Source organism: Myxine glutinosa, chromosome 7, assembly GCF_964187855.1.
Source record: "Myxine glutinosa chromosome 7, kmMyxGlut1.1, whole genome shotgun sequence".
Classification (NCBI taxonomy): Eukaryota; Metazoa; Chordata; class Myxini; order Myxiniformes; family Myxinidae; genus Myxine; species Myxine glutinosa.
This window is the reverse complement of record NC_136267.1, coordinates 112,487,845-112,512,207: the sequence shown is the minus strand read 5'-3', so window position 1 is coordinate 112,512,207 and position 24,363 is coordinate 112,487,845. Positions and strand designations below refer to the sequence as shown.

The window sequence follows — 24,363 nt, the reverse complement described above, 5'->3', positions numbered from 1 at the left end:
TCTTCATGCAGGCCCCAGGTACAGCAGAAGTTGTCTGGTGATGAGGTTGAGGCATTGCTTCGAATGCTTACCATCAAGCAGGAGAACCTCGACTCTGAGTGGAAAGCCCATCATATCCCTGGCCTTCATCTTCAACACTTTAACCTTATGCTTCCTACTCGCCCTACCAGGTCTCGGGATGGCAGGTGAGGACCTCGCTCCATTTTATACTGTGACAGTCCCGTTCTATTTTGACCTTGTCGACCATGGATTACAGCTCGAGTGATTGGCTATGAGTTGGTCTACTTTACAGTGTTCTAAGACAGGAGGAACTTGTACAAGGACATGATGAGATATCATTGTACTTTTACATTAATTACAATGCCATTGGTAGTTAATGGACAAATCATTACAGGATATGGGATTTGAACCTGGGATCCAAGCTTTGCTGGAAATGTCATACAGGCCAACCCAAAATTATACAGTGTGAACACGGCATTTATTCAAGTAGATTTTGTCGTGAAATATAAGAGTCGGTGAAGGATAAAGTTTATTCCAGACTCAGTTTTCATGGTAGTTAAAACGGCTAATGATCGTTCACTCTTGTTTAGGTGTCCACTATATACTGTTGTGAACAATAAACAGAAATCGTGAAATCATTATTTATAAATGTTGATACGTGGAAAGTAAACACGTGGAAAAGATTGTTTCGTTGATAATCATCTGTGAAGTATTCACCTTCTTTTTTATTTAACTTGGCCGTCTTGTTTTAATATTTAATTGAATGTGACAAACCAGACTTGACAGCGTAATGGTTAGTGTCTGCTTTGAGTTTGGGTGGTCAGCAGTTCGAACCCGACCCCAGCAGAGTCATACCAAAGACTTTAAAATGGGACGTGCTGCTTCCTTGCTTGATGTTCAGCATTTAAAAATCATAGTGCACAGACAACCATAGGTTGACAACCATTGCACAGGCCTAGGCCTAGTGGCCTCATCCTGCATTTAAATTCCTTGGAAGGGAACTCATAAAGGTGTTTTCACTAGGGTACCTCACCTAAGGTCAACTGTTTTGAAAAATATGCAATCTGTGTTCACATTAGTACAGAAAATACCTTTGCTTCATGATTAAGGAAACAGGCTCCATGATGCAGCATTTACTACTGGCACCATGCTTACCATCTTGGGTTAAATTCCAGTTGAATTACACTCCATGAAAAAGTGAATGAAACCAGTCAATTTGAAGTGAACACATTGCTGTCTGAAATATCCTCCCACCAAATTGGCATTATGAGGTGCGGGCGAGGCAGGATAGCTCAGTTATTAGTGTGCTCACCATTGAACTGCCTAGTTTTGGTTTGATCCAGTGAGACTGGTAGGGCACTAATAAATTGACACTATAAAATGTATTGCTGCTTTTCCCACTACCTTACAGGAGTCCATTAAAGAGTCGATTTCGAAACCTTCTGAACAGCCGGCGGCAAGTGGACAAAAAGGTTGTGAAGGGATCATTAAGATCTCGTTCTGCACTGAAAGGCTTCATTGACTCGACCATGTTGTCCACAAATTCACTTTTGGAACCAAGCAAACATGGGCAAACTCGACGCTGGTCCCACGGTGTAGTTACATCCAGCCAAGGTACATCTTGAGCTTTGAAGTTGGTTCCTATAAAGAATGCCAAAAACGTTCTTCTGAAGATCCTTATTCTTCTCTTGCAGCTCTTGTGGAGTCCCAAGTTGTTCCAGAGGCAACCAAACCTCTTGATACAGTACAACCAACCGGGATATCTCGTAAGAGAAGCATACGGATCAGCCGCGAGGCGTCAGCATCTGCACAGTGGGAACATTCTACAGGAAAGCGCACAGTCTCTTCTAGTGACCTGCATCATCTCAATGACTTTTTGCTGCAAAAGGTGTGTTCCTCTCATTATTTTGTCTTTGGAACGAAAAAGTTACAACTAAAACCAATGTAGTCATTGGATGGATTTTCTTGCGAGGTCACTGTAATGACTCTATATGGTGTATATCTTCTGAACTGTACTCTTTACTTAGTCTTTTTTTTTTCATTTTAATCTAATCATTTGTTTAATCTAAGGAATATTGTCGTGTGGACTGCTCTCAGTTAAGACCGAGAGTAAGCCACGGATGGAAATGAGCGTTGATGAAGGCGTTCGGTTCAATTGATGGCGGATGATACGCGAGGAGGAGGAAGAATACCAACTCACCTGGACGGCCGGCGCAGGCGTCTTCACCCTGCAAATTAACTCAACCCGAGGCGGAATTAAAGTGTACAAAAATAAGATTTATTAAACGGAACCCGAGAACAATGAAAGGTGCGAGTAACTAAAACCCCCTTATGAGCGCTCCTACACACAGACGTATCAAACGAACAAAGGAATATATATGAAAAGAAACGCGCCAGGTGTGTGTTTGTGCTGGCTTAGCTCTATTCGCTGGAGTGTTCTCGTAAAAGTCGCCAAACTCGAGCAGGCAGTCCAGACGCGGCTCTGGTGTTGGTGGGAAGAAGGCCTCGACGCACCCTTGTTCGCATGCTGTTAGCCCAGCGTACGCTGCTGCGGCAGGCCTCGCATCCCCGCGCGATCGCTCGCGAGGTCCAGTGCATGAACGCAGGGAAGGAGGATCGTCAGTGCTCCAACCTCTCTCCACCGTCCGTCGTCGCCCAACAAGCAAGGGTCCCATGTCAGAGAGCAATGGCGGAGGGCAAGAAGAGAAGAGAGTCCAGGGCAAGCCGAAGGTCCAAGCGCAAGAGGACAGTCCAAATGAGAGCACAAAGGGAGAGAGAGAGAATATGTCCTTCCATGACCATCGCCATGGCATCCAAAACGAGAAAAAGAAAATTCCGGCTCGCGAGTCGTTTTGTCGCTCGTCGTCTGACGTCACTGGCCCTCCCTACCAATCAGTCCGTCACCTCTCGACCACTCGAATGTTCTTCCTTAGTCTGCCAATCAGGCAGCCTTCGTCCCGCCTCGTCTCTTCCTTCAGTGACCAGCTTCTTGCCCCTACCTTGACCAATCACGAGTCCTTCTGGGTGTGGCTCTCGGCCTGCCTGACCGATGAGTGTTGCTATGCCAGTTCGTGATGTAGCTGGCTGCAGTTCTATAGGCAGTACCTCGAACTGGCTTCCCGTGAGTTTTGTTGTGAGAGGGGAATTTAAGTAGTGTGTGTGGTGTAACTAATGGGCCTAACTAATGTCTATGGTGCGTTGCCATACGAGACAAAGGAATGATCACAGAGGGAACGACGTACAAGGGAATTAACATAATCCCTGAACTAAATAACATGCCCCGCCCCCTTGTGGCGGGGACAAATATCCAACTTATCCGACATCCGGAATACACAGGTCCCTGACTTACTGTACATCGAAGTAGTTCTTGCTACCCACGATCATCGGAGCACCTACCTATGCAGATCTACCTAAATCTATATATATATATATATATATATATATATATATCACTACCCCAAAATTCATAACAATATCTTTTAGTTATTTTAATCTAAGGAACATCTTTTTTATATACATATAGGATCGCAGGCTCATGAAAGAGCTGTCACACGTAAATTCCCCACGTACATGCAAACGGAGACACCAGACAATGCAGAACTTGATTTTTCACATGAGACAAACACATCCGTTGACCCTAGGGGAAGTAACTGCCTGGAATACTCTGGGTGCTGTCAACGCCATCCAGTGGCATCACTTTTCTCTCTATAGTTGGAAGGTTAAAAAAGGACACTCAGGCATTGGTCAAAGGCATCGCCATAGGCCTCCTTGCAGGGTGAAAGGTGGGGACCAAGGGCGTAGTTGAGTATTTAAATAGGCTAAGAGGTTTTAATTGCGTATTTAAAGGTGTCCAAGATGGCTTCTAGAGCATGTCAAAGTCGCACTGTCTGAACAAGCCAAGCACATCATGGTAAATTGCATCATGACTGAAATAAGCCAAAATACTGAGATTACGGGACAAATATCATCACAGGAAGGTATAAAAAGTTACTAGGGACACTTTGGTATAAAATTGGACAATCTCGTAAAATACAGGATAGGTGGTAGAGAGTTAGCAAGGCATTTTAATGTGAAATCCTTCCACACATGGGATACGAACCCACTGGTTTAGTCTTTTGTCTATCCTCTAAATACGAGTGTTAAGCGAGGAAGGAGCACGTACCATTTTAAAAGTCGTTTATATGACTCGACTAGGGTCAGAATCGAACCACTGAGGTACCAGACACGCAATGAATGCTTTAGCCACAACAAAAGTGAGTTATCAGAGGAGACTTCGTATTTCAATGAGTGTTTTATTAACATTTTGATGGAAAGCTACGAACTTGCACAGCCAACAGTTGAATGGTTGAGTGAAGGTTCAAAGCCATTCCTGAGGCTTATTTTCAAAGTGATGTTGCATAATGTGTTTGAGCTGCTCTTGTATTTCTTTCTCGGCTTGTTTCTAACATCCCACCTTCTTGCTGCTCCCTCCATTTGTCCATATTGCAGATAAACGGCTTGCTTTCATCAAAAATACAATCTTCAAATATTGTGGATCAACTCTTCAAGAAAGCACTGCAGAGGTTTCAAGAGAACATTCATACAATGTGTTTGCCTCTGCCGGTAGGTTGATTTGGGCTGTGTACGCTATTTTTCTGCTTCCACAGGAAGAGGGTTTCTGTGATTGATACACGAGTTATGATTTGGTGCAATATGGTAACTAAGCTGTAAGCACATTCCAAAACAAGTTAGGTCATGCGATGAAGAATGGGTTATTTTGACCTCAATAAAGCATGAAGAAGATTGTTGTTAGCTAAAATCAAGTCATAGATAAGCAAAGTCATAAAAACATGAACACAGCGGAAAGGAGGGAAACAAAAGAGGGACACTTGGAAGAAGAATGGTTAAGGTAAACACTCGGTGAAAACCATCTAAGCCCAGAAATGGACATTTTACACCGAAGGAATAATGAGTGCAACACGGCAATAATGGGCCAAATGCCCTCCTTATTTCCTTGTTTATAGTTGCATAGAATAATGTGATTAGTTAGACTCGGTGTAGTCCTACATAGACTGTTGAAGCCTTTGTATATTCGTTTTCATTCTGCGTAATGAAAATAAATATTTAAATGCAATACGTTTCATTCCTGACAACACATCGATCTTCAAAGGCACAGATGTGATAAGCATACAATGCCTCAAGAATGTCGGGTTTCCTCCCTTTCAGTTTAGTGTTAAACAGCAGTAGCGACTGTTAAAAAAGGTAATAATACATGTTTGTGGTTTATTTTATTTTTTTACCTCTGGTAGGGGTGCCCCACAAGAAAACCACACAATAATTGTGCTATTATCATTTATGCACGTAAACACAACATTTGTCCAAGGAGTAAACCCGCTTGGGGAGGAGGGCTCATATATTATTAGTATTAATATTGTTTTGTAATAACATTGAAATTGTGCTATTATTATTATTGATATAATTACCCTCACCAGAGGAGAGGGTATTGCATTTGGGTCCGTTTGTTTGTTTGTCCGCAAACCCTAACTGAGCAACCCAGCAAGAAGGACCTTGGTTAGGGAGGTGACCAAGAACCTAATGACCACTGACAGAACCACAGGGTTCCTTGACTGAGGTGGGAGAACCTGCTGGAAGGACAACAGTCTCTGCAGCACTTAACAAATCTATGCTTTATTGGAGAGTGGCCAGATGAAAGCTACTCCTGAATAAAAGGCACATGACAGCATGACTGGAGTTTGCCAAAAGGCACGGAAAGACTCGAGGACCATGAGGCAAAAGATTCTGTGGTCTGATGAGACGAAAATTGAACTCTTTGACCTGAATGCAAATCGCTATGTCTGGCGGAAACCAAGCACAGCTCATCACCCATCTACCACCATCCCTACCGTGAAGCATGGTGGTGACAGCATCATGCTATAGGGATGCTTTTCAGCGGCATGGACTGGGAGACTTGTAAGGATAGAGGGAACAATGAATGGAGCCAAATACAGGCAAATTCTTGAATATAACCTGCTTCAGAGAGCAAAGGACCTGAGATAGTGGCAAAGATTTACGTTCCAATAGCACAATGACCCCAAGCATACAGCCAAAGCAACACTGAACTGACTTCAGAACAAGAACGTGAAAGTCCTTGAGTGGCCTAGCCAAAGCCCAGACTTTAATCCCATTGAGAATCTGTGGAAAGAGTTGAAGATTGTTGTTCATCGACACTCCCCATCCAACTTGACTGTGCTTTAGCAAATTTGCAAGGAAGAATGGAAGAACCCTGGTGTTGGGCTAGCGGCTGGGGTGCCGGCTTAGGATCCTAGGATCCTGGGTTCGAATCCCAGTCGATCGCTGAATTAACGCCAGGGGGGTTGACTCGGCCTGCTCATCCTTCCGAGGTCGCCGGTCGGCTAATTGAGTACCAGTTCACTGGTAATTCCCTGTTTGTCGTAAAAGGCAACAAAAAGGGTTGGCGGCAGGAAGGGCATCCGGCCGTAAAACATTGCTTCAAAAAGGGGACCGAAAAACAACAACAACCACGGTCCCCGAAAAAGGCCAACCCCCGCTTTGCGGGGAAAAATGGCCTCTAAAGGTGTTTTTTTTTTTTTTTTTTAAATGGGAGAAACTTCCCAAATCCAAATGTGAAAAGTCGATACAGACATACCCAAGAAGCCTGAAAGCTGTAATCCCTGCCAAATGCATTTTTATAATAGGGAAAGGCCTGCCCTTAGCAGTGGCTTTGTGATCGCAGATATCTAGTTGTGTTTTCTCCTCTCTCCCTACATCCACCTTTCATTCATTTATTGAATTGCTCTTTAATCCTGATTTTACCTCTGCCACCAAAGGTGGATGGAGGTTATGTTTTCACCCCTGTCTGTTTGTTTGTTTGTGAACAAAATATCTCAATAAGTTGTGGATGGATTCGGGCGAAATTTGGCAGAGATGTAGCGTATGTCACAAGAACGAAATGATTAGATTTTGGTGAAGATCCGGATTCGGATCCGGCTACTAGAATCTTTTAAGTGATTCTTCACCATTGGGCAATGAGGCCAAAAACGATACATAGCAGGATATCTCAAAAAATTATGGATGGATTTGGACGAATCTTGTTGGACAGGTTGGGTGCGTGACAAGGAAGAATCGATTCGATTTTGGTGAAGATATGACTATGGATTCGGATATGAGAATTTTTTTTTTTAAAGTGATTCTTCACCATTGAGTGATATGGCCAACCAGGTGGAGGTATGCTCTCTACTGAGTGCCGTTCTAGTTTTCTTCATGTTCTTTCAGCCCCTTGTGCATAAGCTTATGTGCAGCCTTTGTCATCCTTCTATTCCCTCCCCCTTCCATTGGCAATAGATGTTTTTTTTCATTGGCTTTAGATGTACACACTTGTCTTTATTTGTACCATTGCTTTTTAATGTGATCGATGACTTCATGCCATTATCATTTGGTAGAATATTTGCCTTCTTCCTCCCAGGGGGGTGCATTGCAAACCCTGCAGTATAAAGACCTGCTGGAGAACTTCGAGAGTGTGTTGACACAAGTCATTCGACAGGAGGCCAATGGAGGTTCCTTGCCTCCATTTCCTATTCCCTTTGGTCTCAATACCATCAAAGTTTTCTTGGATGAATTTGTAAGAGGAAGCCGTTCAGAAGACAGTTGCCCATCCAAGGTGCAGTTTATCAATTTATAACGACCGATGTATGTTGTATCTAAATTTCAGAACATACAGTGGCCAATTTATTTTGTGTAAAAGTAGACCAAAGGCCCGGATGGTCAGTCACCTGGGTCTGGAAATTTTTGATTCATCTTCGGTGTGGTTCAGAAAGAAAATTATCACCAAAGATGTATCAAAATCCTTTGCTTAGTGCCCAAGTAGTGGCCAAACAACTTGTTTTTGTTATTTATGACCCATTAGTGAACTCTTCAAAATTATATTTTGGGGACAGACTTATACATATTCAATATGATTCGGATTGAAGCTGATCACCATTGTTGATTGTCATCCATTATTGTTATATTGTTAAGTAATATTGTTAAGTAATATTGTTAAGTAATATTAAGTAGTTATGTAATATTGTTAAGTCATGTTGGCAGACCGTGAACACATAAACGCAGTATGCGGGAGTTGAACCTGAGATCCCAGCATCATGAGACAGTTACTCAGATCGAAATGTCAACCAAATCATCCAAGTCCTAAGATATTAAAACTAATTATAGGGAAAGATCAACAAGAGGGACAAATAATGCTCCACGAGAACGTTTTCAACAGAGGATCCACAGACCCAGGAGGGTCCCCATGGCCACGTTATTTGGAGTCCTTTTAAGCAAGTACAACACATTTTTATGCAAAGTAGAGTATCATGGAAGAGCTATAACACAGAACATAACCCAGCGGAACACGTGAACATATACTGTGAGAATGAATGAAGAAGGGAAAGGGGTGGAAATGGAAGGAAGACATAGGCTGGATACAAGCTTATGCACAAGTAAGGAGCTAAAAGAACAGGAAGGAAGAACCAGGATTAAAGAGCAATGGAATAAATAAATGCAAGGTGGATGCAGGGAGAGGAGCAAAAACACAATAGCTACCGCTCTGTAAGATGCCGATGTGTGGAGGTGAATCTGGCTCAAGTTTGCTAAATTTCCTCATTGTTACCATTATTAATTTGATTTACCTGCCAAAATGTTGGCAGGCTAAAGCTTATTGCTTCCGAAAATAATTTATTATACCACAGGCAACATCTTTCATCCAAGGCATTCAAATGATGAAAGAATATGCAGATGTAATTTGCAAGGAAAACAGGTTGGCAACACAATAAAGGCCATACAGTGGGCTAGTGCCGGTCTATTGTGCAGGCTCCCTCCAGCCCATACACGCACCCGCTGGGCTTGATCTGGGTTGATGGCGTAAAACAATACACCGTTCATGAATACCTGGACAGGACCATGTGTCCGTGGAGCAAGTTGAGGGTATATGCGCAGGCCAGGAGAAGAGAAGAGGTGAGGAGATGATCTGGTCCAGAGAAGCAGGATGGTTGCTGAGAGCGAGACAATAGACGAGTAAACAGAGAGCCCTGAGAGCAATCACACTCACGATTTTAATGGATCTGGCATGGGACATCACCCTGGTTGTTCATTGGTGTTGACTGCTGTTCTGCCACAGCAGTGGTCTCCCAAGCTCAATCGGGATCCAGCTGTCGGGCTCCATGACCGCCTGCACCAGAACCTTTTTTTCTTCTTTTCTTTTTAACCATTGAGGCCTTCTTCACTAACACATGTGGCCTCGCTTAATTAAAGAGGGGCAATTAGAGGAAAAGGATATATACATAATTGGTGAAAATATGAAGGGAGAGATGAGGAACTATACCAGACAGGAAATCCTGGCAGTGACAATTGGGGTAATTATGAGACAACTGATCTGAACAAAATTTAGGATATAAGAGACCACCTTTAGAGGCCATTTTTCCCCGCAGAGCGGGGGTTGGCCTTTTTCGGGCACCGTGTTCCCCTTTTTGAAGCAATGTTTTATGGCCGGATGCCCTCCCTGCCGCCAACCCTGTTAGTCACCTCTTGCGACACACAGGGAATTACCAGTGAACTGGTACTCAATTTGCCGACCTCGGAAGCTGAGTCAACCCCCTTGGCGTTAATTCAGCGATTAACCGGGATTCTAACCCAGGATCCTAGGATCCCAAGCCGGCACCCTAACCGCTAAGTCAACACCAGGCTAATTTAGGATATAACTGCCTAATTAATTAACTCCTACCCCAAAGGCATTTTCATTACAACATCATTATTTTAAATAAATATAGTTTTACCACATTGGAAAAACTAAAATAAGATTTCAAACATTGCATTCCTGCTCTCACACTTCATGGTTTTGTAAAGCATTAGTGGCCACTTCGTGGTTACATCCTCTGGCAAATAGTTTTTGGATTTTTTTTTCCTCTTACTGTACAGAAGTGCCAAACAGGAGAGTGCAATGGTAGTGCACTTGCCTTTGAGTCTAGGTTCAATTCCCGACCCAACTATGAACAGGCAGTCAGGGTGTTGCATCACAAAATGCACCGTCCGTTGGATGTTCCCTAAGCTGGGTATCCTATCTGCTTGCCTTATCAGTGAACATGAAAGATTTCATGGCGTATTTTGCAAAGGGTCAGGAAGCTATCCCCTGCACCTTGAACAAATGACAAATTCCTGACCAAATTAGATCTATTCAAATATCAGGCCTTGCCAGTCGGCTTATGAAAGCTTGGGCCATGAACTTTCCCTGGCCAACCCCATAAAAAGATGGGTAAATAATTGGGGCAGTTAAAATAAGTCGTACTAGATACTGTGACGGTCTTTATTTTAACACATGGTGAATCAACTTCTGTGACATTAGAACAATTTGGAAGGTTTCCCAGTTGGATTTTTTTTTTTTTGGTTGAACCAAAAAATCTTGGGAAATTTGAGCATCCGTCGTTATTGAACTTTTCATGCGTCATCTTTTGATGATCGTCAGCAGAGATTTGTAATATAAATTGGTCAGTTATTCAAATAAGCATGCAGCTATTGGGTGACAGGTTGTATTTTTCGGGTTGTGGAATCGGGGGGATGATTGTGTTTTATGCTGAAAGGATAGCAGAGTGGTTTTTGTATTTCAGGTTCCCAAACTGGATCGGAAAAAGATGAGGAATAAGAAGGAAGCAGAATACGTGAGTTTAACCCTGGTTTTTTGGGGGGTTTTTTGTATATAAGATCGAGGCTCATGTAAGAGCTAACATCAATCACATGAAAAAACAATCGGACAAACAAAACATACAATAAAGGGAGCGGGAGACAAGATGGGGAGAGAGGAAAGCACACAAGTACAACACCAGAGAACAGGGACATTGGAATATCTGTGGGAAGGAGAGGGCTTGGGGGGAGGAGGCATGGGAAGGTGGGGGTGGGACAGGTATAAAACACATGGACACTGCTAGAACTTCCAGGAAAGGGGTCGGTATTTCAAAAAAAGTGGATCTGGGGTGAATTAACGGGGATCGATCGATCGATAACGGGGAAGAAAGATCAAGGTTTCAAGATCAAGATAAGAGGTGGTGGTGAACAGCAGTTTTAAAGACCTGGAGGGACGCGAGGGATTGTAGAGAGTAAGGGAGTTTGTTTCAGAGGTGGGAATAAAGAGGAATGAAGGAGTGGTTGTCACTTGCATTGCAACAAAATTGCAATGCAACACAATATCAATGCATCACATGTGTTCCTGACAATTATAGGCATCAAACAAAATCGTTTCAGCAGAAATTTCAAACAATGACAATTGCTCCTCCAGCTCACCCAAGTAGTTGAGATTTCTGCCAATTACACCGAGGCTATGTTATCAATGCTAGGTGGTATTGTTACATCATTTGATGCAAATCGTGCAATATCCTTGTCTTAAAGATCTGGTGGTGGGAATCCCGATGAATCCGAGTGGGAGAAAATGCTTACTCCAAGTTGGCACCTTTGGTGATTTTCTAGTTGTGAGAAAGATCAGCATGAAGTAACGGTTCATATTTTTAAGACTTGGCACATCCATCCAACAAGTGTTTTGATGACCTTTGAACTCGGGTGGAAAGAGGTTATCTACATATTACCTAGGGGAAACAGTAAGGGGGATTGGGTGTCATTTGAAAAGATAGTAAAATTGAGGAAGCATGTGGAAAGGAAGTGGAAGGGAGTTGGGGGTGCAGCTGGAGAAGAGAATAGTTTGTAAGCTTGAAACGGCAAAGACAAACGAAAGCTGGTTAGAATAGAAGAAAAGAGAGAAAGGGGAGGCAAATCAACAGGAATGATATGTATGTCACATGTAGGGGAAGGGGTGGGGAGGAATGGGTCAAAATGTTGTTGTTGTGTGTGTGTGTGTGTGTGTGTGTGTGTGTGTGTGTGTGTGTGTGTGTGTGTGTGTGTGTGTGTGTGTGTGTGTGTGTGTGTGTGTGTGTGTCGCTAGTTGCCTCTCCACACGCAAGCCTCAGAAGGTAGTAATCAAACCAAAACAGACCCTTTGGTGTTTCATGCCTTGCTGCCTTTATCGGGTCGGAAGGACCTGTGTTTGTTTTATTAATATTACCCCTGACTGCTATCCCATCTCCTGGCTGATGTGCAGCAAGGTGGAGACGATGTGCTCATGTGGCAGATGGTCATTGTTGCTCACAGTTCGCACAGCTTCGGCAGTTATGTTATCTGTGCCTTGCTGCTCCATCAAGCTAAGGGATTTAACACATTGTATATCTATGTATTATTATATATATAATAGAAAGTTTTTGTTTGTTTGTTTGTCTGCACGCACTAATCTCCTGAACGGTGAAAGATAGGAAACCTCTGAAACAAAAAATGTCAGGGCGGGCCCTGGAAAGGTTATAGGCTAGGTGGCGAGACCGGTCAAGGCCGCTTCGACCAGGCCAGGCCCATTTCGCAATTGAAAGCTGAGCTGAATTATAGTAGTCAATCTTCTACAGCCACGAGTAAAAGCTGAGTTATAGTAGTAAATTCATTCAAAAAGAACTAAAAATGTCGGGACGAGCCCCGGGAAGGTTATAGGCTATGTGGCGAGGATGGTCGGGGCCGCTTCGACCAGGCTGGGCCCATTTCGCAATTAAAAGCTGAGCTGAATTGTAGTAGTCAATCTTCTACAGCCACGAGTAAAAGCTGAGTTATAGTAGTAAATTCATTCAAAAAGAACTAAAAATGTCGGGACGAGCCCCGGGAAGGTTATAGGCTAGGTGGCGAGGCCGGTCGAGGCCGCCTCGGCCGGGCTGGGCCCATTTCGCAATTAAAAGCTGAGCTGAATTGTAGTAGTCAATCTTCTACGGCCGCGAGTAAAAGCTGAATTATAGTAGTAACTGAACGAAGGCCGCGTTTAATTCCTTTTTTTGTACAGAAGATTAAATTCATTCAAAAAGAAGCCGAGCAACGCCGGGTGCATTCAGCTAGTATGTATATATATTTTCACTTGACTAAAATGTTTATTTCTTAAGACCTTTTATTTTTGAATAAAACATATTGTGGTATACCCTACTGCACTGTAACCTCCCTGTTCTATGTTTTTTTTTTTAACTGAATGTACCAATAGGTGGTAAAGCATCGTGGACACCTTTTTCGAAGCATGCAGTTCAACATCCCTACGTCATGTGAACATTGTAAAGCCTTCATGTGGATGATGGACAGAGGTTACGTTTGCAAGTGTAAGTCACATAGTAGATTGTAATAATTGTATGATTTGTAGGGCAATTTGAAATCTTCTTAGCTGGTTTTACAATGAGTAAATCTTTATGTTGCTGAAGTGTATGAACTCGTTAACGACCCTTCCTGTGGAGCATCTTTTGATTTATCTTGTTAAACTCAGAGTGCTAAGTGAGGCCAAAAGCATAGCGCTAAGCCACATTTGGTAGTTGTTTTTGCTAATGTGTATCAAATATGCTCACTCTTCACTACTTCCAAGGAAGGTTTTCTGTTGAAAATGGTTTTATCCTATCCTTCCATTGTTCCTCTGTCATTTTAATCGTTGGTTCCTTTTAGAGTTAAGGTATTTTGTGTGCAGGTTGTCATGTAATGGGAAGATGTCAAAGCTCACTCAAGAGCAAATGACACACAGTGGTTGAGAATTATATTAAGAACAAACAAACATGTGTTTTAAAAGTTTGCTTGTTCTTGTGAGATTCTATATCTCTGGCTATTCTGAGAGCTATCTCAGCGCAGGTGAGTCTGGCATTTCAATCAAGCAGATTGGCAAGGACTGCAAGCAGCCATCTCTCTTCAGGACTGGTCTCTCATATCTACTGGCCCTGATGTTAACTTAGCCTGGGAATTCATCCCCAGAAACCTCTCTCTCTCTCTCTCTCTCCCTGTATCATGCACATATTCATCCCATCTCATATTTACCCTCGTCAGAGGAGACGGTATTGCATTTGAGTCGGTTTGTTACTTGGCAAAAAAAAAAAAAAATACAATTTTTGCAAGAATGTTGATCACTCCTGTTTGTGTGTTTGTCTGTCCGCTCACTTATACTTGACTACAGGTCACAATTTTAAGTCGATCTTCACGAAACTTCACCAAATTGTAGAGTTCGTGGTCCGACGAAATCCTATATATTTTGAGGTCAAAAGGTCAACATAGGCCAAAGGTCAACCACTATTTCAAATTTCTAAAATCCTCAATTTTCATCCGATTGACTTGAAATCTGAATAGGATAGGCATATCAGCTTACTGAATTCAACCATCAACTATTTTTGAGATCAGCATGGGCCAAAAGGTCAACATAGGCCAAATTTCTAAAATTGTCAATTTTCATCCAATTAACTTAAACTTTGAAGACGATTTGCATATCAGGTCACTGAATTCTACCACAAATTATTTGTGAGGTCAAAAGGATGCTCTACTAAGTCCCATTCTACTTTGTTCTGTTTTGCCAAGTGTCACTCCATGAGTGATTTTTCATTTGTCTGTCTGTTTGTTTGTCCGCACAGAATAAATATGATTTTCTTTGCAATTGTTGGTCCGATTGACAGGAAATTTTCACCAGAGGTGCACCTCCATCTGTAGAATTTTTTCATGATAATTATGACGTCATAGATCACGTGGTTCGGCCGCCATATTGGAAAAACTGAAAAACATTGCACCTCTATATCTCAAAGTGCTGAATAGAAAAACTTGACATGGCTCGTTATAAAGAACTCTCCATTGGGAATAACATATGTTAATGATGATGTCACGGGTGCCTCCATTATGACGTCATAATTCGACTAGTACAAAACTTAATCCGATCAAGATGAAATTTATTGAGCGTCATATAGGCATAAATTGGGGGAGAAAAAATTATGTCATCGGTCACGTGGTTCGGCCGCCATATTTGTTTTAATACAAAAGCCTTAAAAACCACTGAAAACACATCCTGGTGAGGGTCTGCAATCTCTAATTTTCTTGTTAATTAATTGCTATAGATATATAATTGTCATTGATACTTGATTATTCCAAGGCTTCACATTTGCCATGGAATTAAGTTTTGTAGTTTCAGGCGAGGGAAACACTAAGTTTAATTTCAGTGTGTGCTCGGCCTCATGACCTGATGTAACGAATGGTAACAACAGATGAACACTGATTTTTACCCTGCCCTCGTGTTTCTCATCTGCAGTGTGTAAATACACCTGTCATAAAAAGTGCTGCTCATTGGTCATCGTCCATTGTCATGGAAGCTTCATATCCACCAGGAAGGTACGAGCTGGAAGTGTGCCCTGAATCATTTGATTCCTAATCTGAAACGGTGTAGATTGGTTGCTTTGTAGGCCTCACATTGTTTTATTCTGGCAGGAGATTAGTAGGAATGATCTTTTGGTAGAAATTTTGTTAGCATCAACAAGCAGGTTAAAATAATGCAAATCCTGTCCAGCATTCAGCATTGTCGATGGAAGTAAAGATAATATGGCAATCCAAGCATTGTTCATATTGTAGGTTGTCTGTTATGTGGTATGTATGTACCAAAATTGATGACATACTGATTTTACAGCTTATTACCAGATGGCCTTAATAGATTACTGTAATTGAGAATGAACCATAATTGATGGCATGCTGTTTTTACAAGCTTCTTCGCACCTTGAGAAGGTACCAAAACCGATTATGGATTAGTTTTGTGGCTTTTAGTAGTCAGACCCTGCAGTTATGTTCTCCTTGAATTGCTTGTAGATGAAGGCATTGCAACATGTGATAAGTTTAATGACTGAGCTTGCAATTCCTTGGTCTAACTCCTTCATTCTTGTTTGGTAGGCCATTATTTGTTCCTTGTTCTGGTCGCCTGGTCTTTCTGATGAATATGTAGTCACTTGGTGTCGTATCTTAGTTTGTTTCCTCACATTGTACTTCTTTTCAGGTCATTTTTCTTGCATTGTGTGAACCTGATTTTGTCTTCCAGGGTGAGGTGGAGGTAACATCACGCCAGTTTGGTGTGCCTTTGGCAATGCTGGCGGCTGAAGACGGTACTGTGCCCCTCATGGTGGAGAAGCTTTTTAGATATGTTGAGCTGTGTGGTCTCTACACAGAGGGCCTCTACCGCAAGTGTGGCTCAGCCAACAAGGCCCGTGAGCTCCGCGAGGAACTGGATGCAGGTATGTGGTGCTGAGATAAGACAGTGCATTGTTATTGGGAAACTTAACACACAAGGAACCAATTAACTTCAAATAATACCCTCTAAAGGCTGATATGATGGCCGAGATAGAGGTATGCTCACTCACTACTAAGCCATCTAGACTGGGTTTGAATCCAGACCCAGTTAAAACTGTTATCCTGGTGTTTCACAATCAGGGTGATTCACCAATGTGTGTGTCGTCCATTAGATGGATGTTAAGCTGTTGTCCCATTTGCCGGCATTAGCTGGAAGATGTAGTGTGCTTCGCAAAGAGTATGCGAGCTATCGCCGTCACCATGAACAAATTACTAATTCCTGTTGTAACTACTCCTGGGAGAGGGAGTGTGAAAAGCCCAGCATGACCCAGGCCTAAAAACTGATTCGGCAGAACCAACGCTCTGTGACAGAGTATGATGCATCAAATCAGCATATCCTTTAATTGAAATTTCCAAACATCTCTTGCTTTGTACCTGTCCCCTTACCTATCAACACAGTATTTGCATTGTAGACCATTAAACAACACTAATCAAACGGTACATAAGGAAGTATGATCCAAATCCTTCATAGGGAGGATCTTGCATGATGGAGTACACCATTGAAAGGAGCATTTCATCTTGCTGTCCCACCTGTTTCCACTTTTTGTAGTGAAAAAAAACCACTTTTGAGAAAAATTAAGTTCTGCTTCCATTGAATGGAATACATACAGTATAGAAGGGCATCACCTCCTTGGCCATTCCTTAAATCTCGAATTAATGTGATTCCTCTTTATTTAGACTTTTATTATCTTATAAGGGACCATCTATTTATTACATATGCAAATAAAACAGAATTTTGATCTCTCCCCTCTTCTCACCCTCTCAATATGTGCCCATCTCTTCCATCTCATTACTCCTCCTAAACCTTTCCTTCTGTGCCCACAAATCTGACACTCCAGATATGTGACTTGCGATGCTCCTGAAAGTACTCTTTGGGACGCCAAGCTAAGTGCCGGCTGAAGGGGTTTATTTTCATTTTATCTTTCCCTTGACGCCGAGGAGTTCTGGAAATCTCGCAAGATTGTGAAAGAAAACATCTGTCATTATTTACTTTTAACAATGCGTATAAAGCAAGTCGTATAAAGCATCGTGGCCTGGCGAAGCGTGCGGGTGGACGGAGGGCTTCCTCGCGCCGGAGCTTGGAGCCGCGTGTGGACGGTGGACAAGACGACGGACAGATACCACATTTCCCCACACGAGGTTTTGGACAACTGCTGGGCTCTTGGAAGCTGAAGGCCGCATTGGACTTGACGGTAGAGAATCGAAAGGAGGCCGTCTAATCTGCGCGCCTCACGCTTGTTGTGTTTTCGACGCGCGGCGTTCTACACCGCCATTTTGGACCACTTCCCGCATGAGTGGCTACCCCAGTTTCAACAGCCGCCAAGCTCCTGAAAGTACTCTTTGGGAAGCCAAGCTAAGTGCCGGCTGAAGGGGTTTATTTTCATTTTATCTTTCCCTTGACACCACCCCCCCCCCCACCCCCCAGAATTTCCATGTTTTAAACGTTTCCCGGTGTGTACCCTGGATAAGAATAGGTACACCGTATCCCTGCGTGTCGTAAGAGACGACTAAGAGGGTTGGCGTCAGGAAGGGCATCCGGCCATAAAAACATTGCCTCAAAAAAAAAGGGAACCATGAAAATTACAACGACATATGGGCAGGGTACAGCCCGAAGTGGAGATCGGTTTCTGAGGTTTGGGACATGGAATGTAGGGACAATGACAGGGAGATCAGGAGAAGTGGTGGAAGTATTGGTCAGAAGAAGAGTGGACATATGTTGTGTGCAAGAGACGAGATGGAAGGGAAGTGGTGTGAGAATGGTGAAGGGTAGGCAGGGACAGAAATACAAGTTTGTGTGGCAAGGGTGCCCGGAGGGCGTGAATGGTGTTGGTGTCCTGTTTTCTGAGGAGTTTGTAGACAGTGTGGTGAGTGTGACTAGAGTGAGTGATAGGTTGATGATGGTGAAAATGATGATTGGAAAGCTCTTGGTGAACGTCATCTCGGGATATGCTCCGCAGGTTGGTCGAAGCGATGAAGAAAAGGACACGTTCTGGTGTGCGATAGAGAAGCTGATGGAAAACGTGAAAGATGAGGAAGTTGTTGTGGTAGGAGGAGACCTAAATGGACATGTGGGAAGGAGTATGGATGGTTTTGACGGAGTTCATGGGGGTTACGGATATGGTGTGAGAAATGGAGAAGGTGAAAGGATTTTGGAGTTTGCTGATGGAGCTGATTTGTTGATTTGTAATACTCAGTTCCAGAAAGAGGATAATAAGCTTGTTACATACACGTCAGGTGGGTCGACGACAACCGTTGACTACCTGATGGTGCGTAGGCAAGATAGGGGGCACCTCCGGGACACAAAGGTGATCCCGGGGGAGGAGGCTGTTTCACAGCACCACTTGGTTGTCTGCGACGTAAGGGTGAAAGGTGTGAGGAGAGCTCGGCGGGTGAAGTACTAACCGAGAATGAAGGTGTGGAGGTTGAAAGAGGTGACAGTAAGGGAGGCATTAAAAGAGAGGCTGAGTAGGGTCGAGGATGATGTGGTTGAGCTTGAAAGTGGTTGGATGTCAATGAAAGCTTGTCTGTTGGGAGCCGTTGGTGAGGTATGTGGATGGACAAAAGGACCACCGAGGCACTCGGAAACATGGTGGTGGGATGATGAAGTTGGAAAGGGGATTGACGAGAAGAGGAAGAAGTTCAAGGAGTGGCAGAAGGCAAAGGGTACGGGAGCAGAAACAGCAGAGCATGAAAGTTATAAGGCAGCCAGGAAGGCTGCAAAGAAAGAGGTAGCAAAGGCGCAGGAGGCATGTAGGAAAATGTTCGGAGAACGCTTGGATTCGGAAGAGGGTCAGAAAGCAGTATTCAGGATTGCAAAGCAGATAGCGAAAGAGAGGTGTGATGTGATGGGGGTGAGTTGCTTGAAGGATGAAGTGGGACAAATCGTTGTCGACCCAGATGGAATTAAAGGAAGATGGAAAAGATATATGGAAATGCTGTTGAATACAGAGAATGAATGGGATGGCAACATAGAGAGTAACCCTGTTTTAGGACCGGCAGAGAAGATAACTGAGAAGGAAGTTGAGGAAGCGATAAAAGCAATGAAGGGTAGAAAAGCGGGAGGGCCGACGGGAGTTGTGGGAGATATGTTGAAGGCAGCAGGAAGTTGGGGTGTGAAGAGAATGACAGAGATCTGTAATCTGGTGGTGAAAGAAGGCCGCATTCCAGTGGATTGGGAACTGAGTACCCTCATCCCTCTATACAAGGGGAAAGGTGACCCTCTGGAGTGTGGCTCGTACCGAGCGATAAAGTTATTGGAGCATGGAATGAAGGTATTGGAAAGGGTGTTGGAGAGGAGGATAAGGAAGAAAGTGAAGATCGACGAAATGCAGTTTGGATTCATGCCAGGAAGAGGAACGACAGACGCGCTTTTCATTGTGAGGCAGTTGCAGGAGAAGTACATGGAGAAGAGGAAGAAGTTGTTTCTTGGGTTTGTTGATCTGGAGAAAGCATTCGATAGGGTACCACGCAAAGTATTGACATGGGCATTGAGGAAGTTAGGAGTGGAGGAATGGTTGATCAGAGTAGTGATGGCAATGTACAAAAGAGCACGCACAGCTGTAAGGACGAAGGACGGGAACAGTGGTGAATTTGAGGTGAAGGTGGGAGTGCATCAGGGGTCGGTACTAAGTCCATTACTATTTGTAGCTGTGATGGAGGTGCTGGCTCAGAACGTAAAGGAGGGTTTACCGTGGGAGTTGTTGTATGCAGATGATCTGGTGTTGATTGCGGAAAGTATGGATGGACTGAAGGAAAAGATGACCACGTGGAAGGAATGTATGGAGACAAAAGGTCTGAAGGTGAATATCGGAAAGACGAAGGTGATGGCAAGTGGTAAAGCATGTGGTGAGGTGGAAAGAACTGGGAAGTGGCCCTGTGCTGTGTGTAGGAAGGGTGTCGGAGTGAACTCCATTCAATGTACAATGTGCGCCGAGTGGGTTCATCAAAAATGTAGTGGTCTGAGAGGGTCATTAACCAGTGTGGCAGCTACATTCAAATGTAAGGTGTGCACAGAGGGAGCTGCAGATGGAGGAAATGTTGAGTTGGATCTTGGAGATGGCGTGAAGCTGGAAGGTGTGAAAACATTTTGCTACCTCGGAGACATGCTGAATGGAGAAGGTGGATCAGACTCGGCAACGGTTGCTCGAGTGAGATGTGCACGGAAGAAGTTTCGGGAACTGGGTGGCGTGCTGATGATGAGGGGAGTGTCGTTGAAGCTGAAGGGAAAGGTGTATGCTGCATGTGTGAGAAGTGTTATGATTTATGGGAGCGAGACATGGGTAATGAACGTAGAGCAGCAACGAAGGTTGGAAAGGGTGGAAATGCGAATGGTTCGGTGGATGTGTGGAGTATCGTTGAGAGAGAGGAAGACAAATGATGAATTGCGAAAGATGATGGGAATAGAGCCTGTGATTGATGCTGTGAAGAGGAACAGGTTGAGATGGTTTGGTCATGTGTTGAGGAAGGATGAAAGTGACTGGTTGAGAAGAGTGATGGAAATGAATGTAGAAGGAAGCAGAGGACGGGGAAGACCGAAAAAGACTTGGCTAAAGATGGTGGAAGAAGAAATGCGGGCAAGGGGGTTAACAAGGAGAGATGCAGAAAATAGGGCAAAATGGAGAAGATTGTCATGGGGACCGCAAGGCTAACCCCCGCTCTAGCAGGGAAAATGGCCTTTAAAATGCAGGTTGATGCCAAAAATGTTGTACAGATCTATAATTATGCAGTGTCTGCACTGGATGGCCCAAATCCTTGGATAGCCAAATGGTGTGTGAGACCAAAAGGAGCGTCAGCATTGTAGTGGAGATGTGCCTTTCTTGAAAATAACGTACATATTCATCCTTTTAAATCTTTTAGTTAAAGACTGAGTTAAAATGAGTTAAAGACTAGTCAAGGTTTCACTTTTAGCTGTTCAAGTTGAGTTTGATCCTTGATCGCTGCTCTTCTAAAAATTGTCATTTTGGTGCAGTGTCAGGAAGTAGGGCTGTATTTTAGGTGGGGATGTAAAGCTGGTTGTCCTGTCTGTGTATAACTTATTGGATTTAAATATCTTAATGCTTATTGAAAAAAAAGTAGGCCATTTTGTTCTGGTACCGTGGCCAAATTCCCTGCTTGCCTTTAATGTGTGATTCATACTACTTGCGTACTGTGTTGTATATATGGCACAGACTTCGTGGGCTGAATACCCTTTATTTACCTTTACCTTGTGCTACCTTGAGGTCTGCCTTTTAATCGCTAATCTCTTCTATCCATGTGCTACCAGATGTTAATGGGGTGATCCTGGACACGTATCAAGTGCATGTAGTTGCCAGCGTGTTGAAGCAGTGGCTTCGAGACCTTCCTGATCCCCTAATGACATACGAACATTATTATGACTTCCTCCGTGCTGTTGGTAACGTTTCTCCTTGTGAAGACAACAAAAATCACCTACACAATGAAAATATTTAGTTGATTTCTGAGTGAAGGAAGATTAGAACGGATGAACCTAGAGATGGCAAAGAATACATGAAGGTTGAATTGTTCTCTATTTTTAAGGACCAAATATTGCATGATATAAGAACTTCAACATTATTGTAGAGGATCTAGCTATTTTTCTGGTGTTGTGTACAGAGTTGCCAGAGCGCAAGGAACAGTTACGCTGCATCTACTCGATAATCGAGAAGCTTCCGCAAGTACACGTTAACTTGCTGGAGAGACTTGTCTTCCATTTTGTGAGGTAATCTCCCCCTTAGTCTCTGCTCCCACCTTTTCTTTATTTGTGATCATTAAGTCTATTGGAGGTAGTAGATTCATGGAGTGTCTTCTTTAGGGCATTTAACCACTCGTTATATTGATACTGTTCTCCAGATTCCAGGAAATCTGAGCAAAATGTTAGACACTTGCTTGAACAATTATATTACTGTCAGAGGAGGTTGAAGGAGGATGCCCAAACTTGTCCCATTATGTTTCAAACAAAACTGCCCTCATAAATCGGCTAGTGATGAATCAGAAATGTGTTTCGACCGTCTGGTCTCAACTCGACACTTGGTAGAGTCAAAATTGACCCAAACAGGCATTTTCGTTTTTGGGACAATAGGCTTCTTGATCAATTAATCCATTCTGCAGTCATGTGGATGCAAAACAATCCATAGCATCTTGCATAAAAGTAAGCAGGTACCACAGATATTTTGCAAGACATTTAAATTGATTTAAAAAACACTACAATATATTAAAATTGATGGTACATGAACAACATGTGCTATCTCATTGCTGATACCTGTCATACCCTTTGTACCTAAAGAAAGTCTGACAGATCATTCCTTTTAATCAGTATTGTTTATGACTTGTTGAATGCTTTACAAAGCTCGCTGTGCTTGCATGCAATTAGATTGTCTTCCTCCACGATCGAGGAGTATCTTCTCCAAGCCACTACTGATTAATCATTTGCCATTGCAGGGTAGCTCAGCATGAAGAATCAAACCGCATGTCTCCAAATGCTCTCGCCATTGTGTTAGCGCCTTGCGTCCTGCGTTGTCCAGATTCTGCAGATCCTCTCAGTGGGGTCAAGGAAATCACAAAGGCGACAGCGTGAGTTTTGCACATTGATGTACAAGCTCAAAGGAGTGAAAATTGGGAGGGTTTTTTTTTCTTCCTCTTTTAATTCGAGTCAGATATCGATCTTCATGTGTTTGTTTCATCAGTTGTGTGGAGATCATTTTGACCGAACATCTGGAGAAAGTCGTCTCCAGCCTGGCCACACTGGACGAACTCAATAAGGCGGAAGAAGACGCAATTAATCGGCTCTCGTTCCTGCGCCGCAGTTTGGTATGCTCTAAACATGACAAGCATGACATTTTTAAGAGGCAGATAATTAAACAGAACCCACAAGTAATATAGGCATGATTGACCTGCAGTTTGCATCAATTTTACGTTTAAAAGGAAAGCTTTAAATCACAAACGTACTTTTAGCCAGGGATGGCAGCATGGAGGGGGGTTGCAGTAATTGTCACCCCTGCCATTTGCCAGGAGGGACGGGGGTGATGTGGGGGTCAGAAAGTGCCTTATCACATGGATGCCTGAAAAAGTCTGAAAACATTGCTGATCTAACATAGAGTGTAAGAGGTTTCTAAAATGCACCATATCCTTTGCCAATAATTTTGTCCTTGCAGGTCTTGAAGAGGCAGATCTCAAAATTTCCTCAGAAGGATGCGTTGATTCCAATTTCTCCTGAATTTAGTCGATTGTGCCTATCTTAAATAGCTAGATTGCTGCTACAGGTGGCACTGTAAATGTTTCAATCAATTATTGTAGTTGCCAAAAAATTTTTTTCATCATACGTGCTAATGATAGCGTTGTCTGCCGTACTTACGTATGCGATCGTTGCCGAGAATCTATTTGTGCTAGCTTTAAGTTGTTTTCCTTCATAGTATTTTCTTTGAAGTTCTTAAAATGGTGTTTTCATGTGCATCTGCTTTTTGCACTTCATATTCTGCAAAGAAAGTGGCAAAATGTCAGTGTGATCACTATAGATGTTGGCAGTGAGATCACGATAGATTCAACACAACGTTCTTCAAAGAAATCAATTGGAAACACGTTAATTGACTCATGGTTGAAAAGGACTGAATGAAGACGGAGTAAATTTACTTTAAAAAAAAATTTCAACACTCAACAGATAGAGTATATCTAAACTTAGTACATTTAAGTTTTTCACAAGTAATACATAATAACAACAAGAAAAAGTGCAATCAGAGATTGCAAACCCTCGCCAGGATGTATTTTCGGTGTTTTTAAAGGCTTTTGTGTTAAAACAAATATGGCGGCCGAACCACGTAACCGATGACGTCATTATTTTTTTTCAAAACTAATTTATTCCTAGATTATGCTCAAGAAATTTCATCTTGATTGGATGAAGTTTTGCACTTGTCGAATTATGACGTCATAATGGAGGCACCTATGACATCATCATTAACATATTTTATGCCCCGTGGAGAGTTCTTTACAATGAGCCATGTATCAACTTTTTTCTATTCAGCACTTTCCAAGATATAGAGGTGCAAATGTTTTCAATTTTCCAAGATGGCGGCCAAACCACGTGACATATGACGTCATAATTATCATAAAAATTGTACAGGTGGAGTTGCACCTATGGTGAAAATTTTCTGTCAA

General features: G+C 42.9%; 1 protein-coding gene across 1 annotated transcript; it reads left to right on the top strand.

Moving 5' to 3' along the window:
• LOC144893079 (unconventional myosin-IXa-like) lies at window positions 1-23,453 on the top strand. Its single transcript, XM_078782716.1, has 14 exons — window positions 1-185; window positions 1,412-1,614; window positions 1,695-1,888; window positions 4,489-4,602; window positions 7,463-7,657; window positions 10,635-10,685; window positions 13,079-13,190; window positions 15,137-15,216; window positions 15,911-16,103; window positions 21,482-21,610; window positions 21,829-21,934; window positions 22,654-22,785; window positions 22,899-23,022; window positions 23,367-23,453. Exons 1-14 carry the CDS (start codon window positions 64-66, stop codon window positions 23,451-23,453), a joined length of 1,842 nt encoding a protein of 613 aa, XP_078638842.1. The 5' UTR covers window positions 1-63.
• The last annotated feature ends 910 nt before the right edge of the window (window positions 23,454-24,363 follow it).

Bases quoted from the DNA above. Each gene is read 5' to 3' on its own strand.
- LOC144893079 (XM_078782716.1), top strand. From the start codon at position 64: ATGCTTACCATCAAGCAGGAGAACCTCGACTCTGAGTGGAAAGCCCAT. The intron at 7,658-10,634 runs GTGCAGTTTATC...TTTGTATTTCAG, and splicing joins AAGACAGTTGCCCATCCAAG to GTTCCCAAACTGGATCGGAA. The intron at 10,686-13,078 runs GTGAGTTTAACC...ATGTACCAATAG, and splicing joins ATAAGAAGGAAGCAGAATAC to GTGGTAAAGCATCGTGGACA.